General features: G+C 39.1%; 2 protein-coding genes across 2 annotated transcripts; both read right to left on the bottom strand.

The window, feature by feature from the left end:
- Positions 1-299: 299 nt before the first annotated feature.
- On the bottom strand, positions 300-1,547 carry LOC109166937 (NADH dehydrogenase (ubiquinone) complex I, assembly factor 6-like). The gene has a single exon (XM_019315836.1). It carries the CDS (start codon positions 1,527-1,529, stop codon positions 543-545), a length of 987 nt encoding a protein of 328 aa, XP_019171381.1. The 5' UTR covers positions 1,530-1,547; the 3' UTR covers positions 300-542.
- An 8,501-nt stretch (positions 1,548-10,048) lies between these two features.
- LOC109166907 (NADH dehydrogenase (ubiquinone) complex I, assembly factor 6-like) lies at positions 10,049-11,408 on the bottom strand. Its single transcript, XM_019315804.1, has 2 exons — positions 11,216-11,408; positions 10,049-11,056 (listed from the first exon to the last, which is right to left on the bottom strand). The coding sequence occupies exon 2, from the start codon at positions 11,019-11,021 to the stop codon at positions 10,110-10,112; it is 912 nt and encodes a 303-aa protein (XP_019171349.1). The 5' UTR covers positions 11,022-11,056; positions 11,216-11,408; the 3' UTR covers positions 10,049-10,109.
- Between the last annotated feature and the right edge of the window lie 434 nt (positions 11,409-11,842).

The following is an 11,842-nucleotide window of genomic DNA, read 5'->3' as shown; positions in this document are numbered from 1 at the left end:
AGGATATTTCTTTAAGCTTTCTTGATTTCTTGATTTCTCCTAGGGGAATTCTTGGAGCTCTTTGGGTGGTGAGAGATTATTGTGGTGGGGATTCTAAATGCCTTCCAAGTTCTCTATTTATATGCTATGGGGTTTAATTCTCCTAGGATTAGGTATTGGGCTTTAGGGATGGGGGTCCACGGACCATGGTGGGCTTAAGGCTAATTAATCATTGTGATTTATTTCTTTTCTTTCTGGGTAGATGGCTAATTAATTAATTGGTTTTAGGACTCGTCACACGGGGTGTTACAAAAACCAAATGGAAATAAAGAGCATTATTATTGGTTTACATTTTACAATGCCAATTAACAAATTGAGGGCAGACAATCTGAATCACAAAATAAAAAGGGAGACCAAAATTTCAACAAAGTTGGATTTTGATAAATACCATTTGACTACTTCAGTTAGCATTGCATTAGGGAAGAAAGAAAGTTTCCCCCTTTGCCATTTGTTATTTGTATTAGCATGCCATTGTGGATATGCCAATGTAACTAGAAAACATGTTAGTATGTTCCCCTCCATGAATACCATTTCAGTTTCAATTGGAAAAGCAGAGAGGGAACCCCTAAAATCACTCGTGTTAGTCTTGGATCAAACACGTCGAACTGCACACGGCTTAGAGAATCCAGCATAACCTGAGCAGGGACAGCGGGTAGAAGCACTGGCCGGGCTTCAGCCGGCACTTTTCCTCTCAATTCACGAGCTTTCTGCAGATGTGCATTAGCAACAGATGCCAAGTCAAATACAGCATCGCACATGCTCTCAAGGGAATCCAAACGAATCTCTGATTGACCACTTTGATGTACTAACAATCCATGTTTCTCAGCCACGTCAGCAGGTATGTAAACAAGATGGCGGTTTCGACTCGCATGGTAAGGTAATGACCTTAGCAGCAAAAGAAGCCCATTCGCCTTTCCGATGTGTGATGCTTCATGATCTGCAACTGTCGATCTAATGCCACCCGCTTCAAGTGTGTAGTACAGAATAGTCGATGCAGTGTCTTCTGCATACCGCTCCAACTCTTCAACGGTTTTTGGTATGTCAGTGTCCTCTCTTCTAGCATCATTAATCCGAGCTTCCACCGAACGCTTCAACCAATTCTTGCTAATTTTATTTTGAGATATCACAGATGCAAGCGCCTGTGCTACTGGATGCTCAATCGACTTGTTGGCATATAACTTGTCCAGAGTTTCTTGCCACCACAACAGGCGCATAAGACCGATGTTAGGATCAGAGGACACATCCATAGCTCTGGATGTCTCTACATTAAAAGCAGAGAGTGCAAAAGCAGCTATTCTCATATTTGGTGGAAGTTCAAGAAGGCAAAGGTAGCGATGATAGTCATAATTTCGTACTTGCTGCACACAATAGGAGAGAGCAGCCCGTAGGCCACCTGAACTGGAGGCACCACTCATCAAATCCTCAGTTCTGTCGCTGTGCACACAGTTATCTACATAAGAAAGAAATTGCATTCTAAGGACTACTAACATAATGAGGCATAAATAAGAGTTAATTGGAAAATGAGGATGAGAAAGCACTATAATTCATTATTAGATTGGGAAAAAGCCAGAAGGAAATAAAAGGATAGGAAGATTTACATTGTGGATAGCTTTATATGCTTAACTACATAGCCATGAAGATAGCTAGTGTTAAACTTGATGGACAGCAGGATTCACACTATCAATGCTCCAGAATGCCCAGGGTGTGACGATATGCAGTTGCTAGCAACTGTTACCTGAATTCTGGATAAATTGACGCTTATCTTTGTTAGAAATTTAATATCAAATAGAAAGAAAAATAATAATAATAATAATAATAATGAAGATACTGTGTAGCCACTCATATTGCATGTTTGACCAAAGATTTTGAAATTTACAACCTGCAATCTTTTACCACTTGCAAATTACATCTTTCTTTGAAAAAAATCCCACATTCAGTTCTGTTGTTATGTGCATGTCCATTTATTAGTAATGAATCTGATGACTGCATATCCAAATTATCATTTCTAACAACCAATGGTGCAGGTAAAAAGAGCTCAATTCCCCTTAAGTAGTATGATTTACACTATTCAAATTTTATAAACAAAGAAAAACAAACACAATGTATTTGAATCACCAATCCTGAGCTTTATTACATCATATAATCCTATGCATATTTAAATCATCTACAAATCTACAATGTCAACCAAGACACCTATCAGCAAAATGGTTCTTCATATGCATGTATCTAGATATCAAAAGAAGTCAATTATACCCATTGCTCAACCACACAACAAAAACCAATCATGATTCATGCTAGCAACAGATTGGTATGAAATCATATTATCGCAACCCAAGCAAACCAAACAAGTAGTCAGGCAATGACTGTCTTGTTTGTTGTGTCTTTTTATGAATAACATTCAGATGGGGTGATGTGCTCCTCCCATAACGAACAAAAATGTACACTCCATGTCTCCATCAGAGTGCAAGCAATCATTTCATTCAAGAAATCAAATCTGAATGTGATTTGGCTAACCATATAATCTACCATGAAGTTACCATCACTTATGATTCATGATGGAAGAATATTAATGAGTAATGACTACCACAGGAAATAGCAGCAGCAGCATCTACAAATAAATTGTAGATAATATGGAAAGAAGAGCTGTAGCAAAGTTTAACAGAAATCAACAAGGATCACTGATGAAGTATTCATTTTTGCAAGCATTAACAGGAGCCAATGAATTTCATAACACAATTAAAAACAAGCACAAATAGTTCCAGGCTTGTGTACATCAAAACACCAAGTAGCCAAGTGAAAGATGAGTGTGTTAATTTTCTTGAAGACAGATAAATATTTTCTTGAAGACAGATAAATACCTAATTCCCATAACCAAACTTTTTAAAGCGAAAAAGCGCATTAAAGCGACTAGGCCGGGCATTGCTTGAAAGTGAAAGCGCAAAGCGAAGCGTCGCTTTTAATATATATAAATTATACATATATATAGTCAAAAACTTCAAATAATTATGCAAAATAACATCCAAAATAACTCCTAAAGTGATAAAGTGACAACATCATAATAATACAAATATTATTCATTTAATAAAAATAAATTATTAAATGAACTAAGATTAAAGTGTAAACAGCGAATCAGCGATACCAGTCGACACTCGACAGTGTGAACGGTGAGCAGGCTGCAGGCGAGCGGTCGGCGAGGCGGCGAGGGCGGCGGTCGGCGAGAAGGGAGACTAGGAGAAGCAGAGTGCAGCGGAGGCAGAGTGGCAGAGAGGGAGAAGGTTTGGTCTTTCCAATCACAATCGCGAGTCGCGATATTAGCTTAGGGCTTAGGTTTAATTTTTCTTTTTTTAAATTGACCGTTGACTGTGCTATTTGTGACAAAGCAACGCCTTTCACGCTTTTCATAAGTTTGCCCATAATTAATCCACACTTGATATAAATTACTAAATTACCAAATGGAGACCAACTTCTAGCCTCTATTCTATTTTAAACGTCCCCAAGAAATTTGGTTTGGAACACGATACAAAGAGAAGAATAAGTTGATTATTGGAGATTCTTGCCTTCATCAACCAATTGTCATAATCTAGACTGAATCAAGTGTATCCAGGATATATGATCTTAGTGATTTCCCTAAAATTTTGCAGAACATGTACTTAAGCATGCTTCATTCCAGAAGCACACACTTATTAGCAGACCTCATGCTCAATATCCCTTAAATTTACAACACTAACGATGACCATGAAGAATTACACATTCCTGTTGTCTCTCCTGCAAGTTGCAGTGTTGGAAAGCAAAGTGCAATTGAATATTCTCTTAATTTACTGATATTGGATGTTCAAGAATCATTAGGTTAGCTAAAGAGTCAAGCCCCATTGGCCATAACTAAAACACATTGTGATTGATGTTTAATATTTCCAGTGCATTCAACAGAGAAGACGAGCCGAGACTCTCATTGCCAAAATTTGCATACAATCAAGAAATCCATCTATTATTGTTAGATATATTAAATATAATATATATAATATAATATAATATATCTATAATATATATATATATATATATATATATATATATATATATATATATATATATATATATAATATATTTGAGAAGAGAGAGAGAGAGGAATAAACTGATAATGTGTATTTGATGAGATGATTAACAAATGAACAAGAGTCACATATTTATACTAAAGGCAAACTACTAATTAGGGAACTAATGCTCCATGTACTTGCTATAATCTAGGCCACTTTCACATTAACTAATCATACATGACACACCACACACCCATGTTTATTTACTGCATTAGTTTACTTGGTTTAATTTGTAATAATAATATTATTATAACATTGCCTCCTTTAAACCAAGTTGGATATATTGGTCATCCCAATTTCTTCTTCTTCAATTTAAGAAATGTCTCCGTCTTCAAGTTGGATATACTGACTTGTATTTCGTTCTGTAAACCCACTTTACTCCAATTGGCTTCTTCCCAGGAGGTAAATCTATTAACTCCCTTTCTGTAGCAGCCTCCTCAAAAGATAAAGGATCACAATCTGCAAAGAGAGCAAATTGAACAATCTCTTCATCAGACATGTCACTATCATGACCCAAAACATAATCTTGCAAGCGAGCTGGTAAGTGGCGCTCGTGCTGAGATCGTCGAACTGACAGCTCCGACTGTGTAAGACTGAACATTATCTGGAATCGTTTGCTCATCAACAATATTTTCAACAATAGGAATAACAATTGAACTTTCATCTTTAGCTAACCAATCCCAAGCATCATATTCATCAAAAATGACATCACGACTTATAACAACCTTTTTAGTTTCAGGATTGTATAGTTTATAAGCCTTGGAAGCGTCTGTAACACCCCGTGTTACGGCCCCTTGGACCAATTAATTAATTAACCTATGACCCATAAAAAAGAATAATTTATTATGATTAAGTTGGGAAAAAGGCCCACCATAGTCCGTGGACCCCATCCCTAAAGCCCAATACCTAATCCTAGAAGGATTAAAACCCATAGCATATAAATAGGGAATTTAGAAGGCATTTAGAATCCCCACCACAACAATCTCCCACCACCCAAGGAGTTCCAAGAATTCCCCTAGGAGAAATCAAGAAATCAAGAAAGCTTAAAGAAAGATCCTTCATAGCCAAGGAATTAATTAAGGCTAAGAGGTAACCCATGTCTCAACAAAACCTATTTTCATAGCTATGATTTCCCCTTAAGGTTTCCCCCATATTGTTGTGAATGGCGAAATTATGGTGATTATTATTGATGTTGATTTAATGATTCCATGGGGAATCTTGATAATCTTAATATTGGGAGTTTCTTGATAATCATGATGTTCTTGATGATTAATTGGGATTCTTTATGATTATGTGTTGTTCTTGATGATTATGATATTCTTGATGATTAATTGGTATCCTTGATGATTATGTGTTGTTCTTACCGAATCTTGTAATTAGAAGACGAATCGTATTCTTGTTGATATAAAAGTGATTAGAACCCTAGGTTGTACCGTATGCTTTGATTCTTGGATCATCAGGTGGGAAATCGCATGTTGGGTGTTGATTATGTTTAGGAAAGCATGATAGGTTATATGTCGCTCGTTTCTCGTATTTGATCCGTTAATTGTCTATGTGTTGTCGTTAATTGCGTCGTAAAGTGTCTAAGCATGGTTCCGGGTTCCATAGCGATTCCCGGGGCGTAATTGTTGAAAAGAAGTCAGTGGGGGGGTAGGTGGGGGGGTAGGGGACCCGCCACCTACCCGACGCCGTGAACCACCGCCTGGCAGCAGGTGGCCGGCGGGCGGGCAGCTGCCCGGCGGCGACCCGCTGCCCGGAACAGTAATTCCGGCGGGCAGCCGGCAGGTGGCCCCCCACCCACCGGCTACCCGCTGGAAATTCGTCCACCTTGGGACTCCGGCTTCCCCGTTTGATGTTCCCCGTTCCCCGTGGTGTCCCAACGGACTCCGTTTATCGTGACTATGTCTAGTTTGATGTTTCGTGTACCGTTCGTAGGATTATGAGTCTATTATGTTGCACGCTAGTTGAATTGGTATCCCGTCGACCTAGGTGGAAGAAGTATGAACCCCTTAGGGCTATTCCTAGTTGGTGATGGATCACGCATAGGTTTGGTTATACGCTTTCTTCCCCCTCCCAGTGTGTAATGTGGGTTGCATGTGCTTGCTGAGTGTTATGTGTGTGTGTTACCCCAATTCGGTTGCGATCGGATTGGTCATCCTGAGCTGCGGTTCAGAAGCTGGCTGCGGTCAGATTGATACTCTTGGGCTGCGGTCCACCGTTTGGTTGCGATCAAACGTTCTATACGAGCTGCGGTTCGTCCTTTATCCTGGCTGCGGTCAGATGACACTCTCTTGGGCTGCGGTCCACTGTTTGGTTGCGATCAAACATTATGATGAGGTGCGGTTCATCGGTCGGTTGCGATCAACCCCTCCGTGTTGCGATACGGGGCAGGGTGCTGCGGGCCCGTGTCAGAGCTATATGCGCTGACCCTCATGTATGGGCATGCGATTGGTCCTGTGGCGCCAACAAAGTGTGCTATGTGTTGTGTTATGGATGAGTTGTGATTACGAGTATCTTGGGGGATGTGACTATGGGATTTATATTGGGGATTACTTATGTTGGGTTATGACTATTGTTATGCCTTACCTTATCTGCCTTATCTATTATGAACTGCATATGCTTGCTATAACTGTTGCTTGCGTCCGGCCTAATCTATCGAGTCATTCCCGGTTTTAAAGCTCGAGTTCGTAGGATATATCTTCATGCTCAAATAGTTTTCGTATATCTATATATATTGCTATATGTATTGTATTTTAACACGTTGGAGTGGGTTACCAGCATCTCTCGCTGAACAGATATATTTGGCTTTCAGGAACTGAGGATTAGAGCATTGGAGCGCGCTAGAGCTGGAACATAGACGTAGTGTAGTTTCCCTTTCGGCCTGCGTGCCATGTTATGCATTTACATTTCGGAGGATAGTAGTTAGACTGCCTGTGCACTTGGGTTCTCTAGCCCAAGTGTGGCATAGCACCCCATACACTTATGTTACGCTTTGGGATTTAATGAGATGTCACCTTTATTATATAAGTTTTAAATGTCTAAAAAATCTGGGGTGTTACAGCGTCACTATAACCAATGAATATGCACTTCTCACCTTTATCATCCAACTTCTTTCTCAATGGATCTGGCACATGAGCATATGCCAAACATCCAACAACCTTGAGATATTTGATAGAGGGTTTTTTCCCACTCCAAACTTCTTCGGGTGTCTTATCACGGACACTTTTAGTTGGACACCTATTCAACACATAGACAGCACAAGCAACAGCTTCTGCCCAAAAAGGCTTAGGCAGATTCTTGGATTTCAACATGCACCTCACCATATCCATGATTGACCTATTCTTCCTCTCAGCCACTCCGTTTTGTTGTGGAGTGTATCTAGCTGTCATTTGGTGCTGAATACCCTTTTTCTTTCAGAAAATTATCACAAGCAATATATTCTGTACCTCTATCAGTTCTCAAGATTTTAATCTCATAACCACTTTGCTTTTCAACAAAAATCTTAAATTGTTTGAAAACATCACATGCTTCAGACTTTTGCTTCAGAAAGTAAACCCATGTTTTTCTACTGAAATCATCAATGAAAGTAATAAAGTACTTACAACCTCCATGTGAGGGAACCTCCAACGAACACAGGTCTGAGTGAACAATCTCCAACTGTTTTGTAGCTCTCCTTGACTTGCCCACAGGAAATGGATCTCTATGCTTCTTCCCAATCACACAAATCTCACAGATACGATCAGGGACATTCACAACAGGTAAATCAGAAACAAGTTCCTTTCTCGCAAGATAGTTTAACCCAGAAAAATGAAAATGCCCAAACCGCATATGCCATAACCAATTATCATCACAAACTTCAGAATTAAAGCAAGCAAGGAGAGTATGCTTAATTTTCAAAGGAAATAGTCGATTTTGAGACATATTTACCTTTGCAATCAAAACTCCTTTAGTATCTGCAATGGTACAACACCCCTGAGTAATATGTATCTTATATCCATTTTCTGACAACTGACCCATACTCAACAAATTTTGGTGTAGTTCAGGAACATAGAACACATGGGATATAAAATTGTGAGTACCATCCTTCAACTGAATAGAGATTTTACCTTTTCCCAAAATTGGCACTTTTAACTTATTGCCAAATGTCACTTCAGACCGGACTGATTCATCCAGTTCAGAAAACAATTCTTTCTTCCCACACATATGGTTACTACACCCAGTATCCATGAACCATATGTTTTTATCTGCAGAAAAACTATCGCTGGCTAAAAGTAAAGTTTCAGAACTCTCACCAGACTTTTCAGCAGTGTTTTCAGCAATGTTTGCTTGATTTTCACGATTGTTGTCCTCATTATACCAACAATCTGCAATCTTATGCCCATACTTGCCACAATTGTAGCAATGAAATGGAAATTTACCTTGTTTGGTATTACCTCCACCTCTTCCTTGGTTGGAGTTACCACGTCCTCCTCCTTGGTTGAAGTTACCACGACCTCTTCCACCAGAACCTCCTCTTCCTCTTCCACGACCTCTACCCGATCCTCCACCTCTTTGATTAGTGCCAGTCACATTAAGGGTGACTTGACTCTTCAAAGCTTCTTCAGCTAGTGGCTCCGATTTTGACGCAATTCTGTCAATATGACTTTCTACCATACCTTTCAGCTCTGCAATTGATAAGAGCTCGGTTTTGTGTGACTCTGTTATTGAAGCCACCACATGGTCATACTTCATCGGCATAGTTCATAGAACTTTTTCAACCACTGCACCATCTTCAATCGTATTTCCGTATAACCTCATCTTATTCACCATATCAATAAGACGAGTGAAATACGCATATACTGTTTCTGTAGAGGTCATCTCACAATTATCGTACAACCTTCTCAACGACTGCAACTTAGACTTCTGCGCCCGATCAACTCCTTTGTGTGACACCTTTAAGATATCCCAAGCTTGTTTAGCTGTTTGAGCACGAGCTAATTGCCCAAAAATGGAATAATGAACACCTTGGTGAATCTGACCCAAGGCCAATTTATCTCGCTGTATAGCGCCTGCTTCAGCTCGTTGTTGTAGACCGGGATCAACAAAGCTCCAAAGATTTTGAGCTTGCAAATGTGTGGACATCATAATTTGCCAATAATTGTAATCGAGTTTTCCGTCCAATTTGGGACCCGACCATACAATATTGAAATTTGTTGTCATATTTCACTACGGAAAATATTTCGGGGTTGAAAGGTTGACTGGCTTTCATACAAAATGTATGATATTAAAATATTAAGGGCACTTTTGTCATTTCATCCCCTTTTTCTTTTCCCACAACCACCGAATTGCAATTCATAGAGGGGTGCCCATGAATTGCAATTCAGCAAAAGGAGGGAATTGCAATTCTGCGGAATTGCAATTCCCTCCAACCAAACAGCGTAATTGTGGTTTTCACTGAATTGCAATTCAACTACAGTCAAATTACGCCCAACCAAATAGGTCATAAATGAAAGGACAAAAGCTTAGTCCGTACAAGATACAAGCCTCTGACCTTCAAGGTCAGATATTAGCCAATGTCCACTAATGAAAATGATAAAATATATGCGCACAAAGGGAAAACATATATGGTACGGAGAATTATATATGTCATCATCCATTATATATGCTTTCATCTTTGTATCTAATTACAGAACAAAATGCTAAGATTACACCAAAAGCCAAAACATTGTTTCAGAAGTTCCAAAGAATAAAACCAAATGGAAATAAAGAGCATTATTATTGGTTTACATTTTACAATGCCAATTAACAAATTGAGGGCAGACAATCTGAATCACAAAATAAAAAGGGAGACCAAAATTTCAACAAAGTTGGATTTTGATAAATACCATTTGACTACTTCAGTTAGCATTGCATTAGGGAAGAAAGAAAGTTTCCCCATTTGCCATTTGTTATTTGTATTAGCATGCCATTGTGGATATGCCAATGTAACTAGAAAACATGTTAGTATGTTCCCCTCCATGAATACCATTTCAGTTTCAATTGGAAAAGCAGAGAGGGAGCCCCTAAAATCCCTCGTGTTAGTCTTGGATCAAACACGTCGAACTGCAAACGGCTTAGAGAATCCAGCATAACCTGAGCAGGGACAGCGGGTAGAAGCACTGGCCGGGCTTCAGCCGGCACTTTTCCTCTCAATTCACGAGCTTTCTGCAGATGTGCATTAGCAACAGATGCCATGTCAAATACCGCATCGCACATCCTCTCACGGGAATCCAAACGAATCTCTGATTGACCACTTTGATGTACTAACAATCCATGTTTCTCAGCCACGTCAGCAGGTATGTAAACAAGATGGCGGTTTTGACTCGCATGGTAAGGTAATGACCTTAGCAGCAAAAGAAGCCCATTCGCCTTTCCGATGTGTGATGCTTCATGATCTGCAACTATCGATCTAATGCCACCCTCTTCAAGTGTGGAGTACAGAATAGTCAATGCAGTGTCTTCTGCATACCGCTCCAACTCTTCAACGGATTTTGGTATGTCAGTGTCCTCTCTTCTAGCATCATTAATCCGAGCTTCCACCGAACGCTTCAACCAACTCTTGCTAATTTTATTTTGAGATATCACAGATGCAAGCGCTTGTGCTACTGGATGCTCAATCGACTTGTTGGCATATAACTTGTCCAGAGCTTCTTGCCACCACAACAGGCGCATAAGACCGATTTTAGGATCAGAGGACACATCCATAGCTCTGGATGTCTCTACATTAAAAGCAAAGAGTGCAAAAGCAGCTATTCTCATATTTGGTGGAAGTTCAAGAAGGCAAAGGTAGCGATGATAGTCATAATTTCGTACTTGCTGCACACAATAGGAGAGAGCAGCCCGTAGGCCACCTGAACTGGAGGCACCACTCATCAAATCCTCAGTTCTGTCGCTGTGCACACAGTTATCTACATAAGAAAGAAATTGCATTCTAAGGACTACTAACATAATGAGGCATAAATAAGAGTTAATTGGAAAATGAGGATGAGAAAGCACTATAATTCATTATTAGATTGGGAAAAAGCCATAAGGAAAGAAAAGGATAGGAAGATTTACATTGTGGATAACTTTATATGCTTAACTACGTAGCCATGAAGATAGCTAGTGTTAAACTTGATGGACAGCAGGATTCACACTATCAATGCTCCAGAATGCCCAGGGTGTGACGATATGCAGTTGCTAGCAACTGTTACCTGAATTCTGGATAAATTGACGCTTATCTTTGTTAGAAATTTAATATCAAATAGAAAGAAAAATAATAATAATAATAATAATAATGAAGATACTGTGTAGCCACTCATATTGCATGTTTGACCAAAGATTTTGAAATTTACAACCTGCAATCTTTTACCACTTGCAAATTACATCTTTCTTTGAAAAAAATCCCACATTCAGTTCTGTTGTTATGTGCATGTCCATTTATTAGTAATGAATCTGATGACTGCATATCCAAATTATCATTTCTAACAACCAATGGTGCAGGTAAAAAGTGCTCAATTCCCCTTAAGTAGTATGATTTACACTATTCAAATTTTATAAACAAAGAAAAACAAACACAATGTATTTGAATCACCAATCCTGAGCTTTATTACATCATATAATCCTATGCAATTTAAATCATCTACAAATCTACAATGTCAACCAAGACACCTATCAGCAAAATGGTTCTTCATATGCATGTATCTAGATATCAA

Source organism: Ipomoea nil, unplaced genomic scaffold (genome assembly GCF_001879475.1).
Source record: "Ipomoea nil cultivar Tokyo-kokei standard unplaced genomic scaffold, Asagao_1.1 scaffold3130, whole genome shotgun sequence".
Lineage (NCBI taxonomy): Eukaryota > Viridiplantae > Streptophyta > Magnoliopsida > Solanales > Convolvulaceae > Ipomoea > Ipomoea nil.
This window is presented reverse-complemented; position numbering and strand designations above follow the sequence as displayed.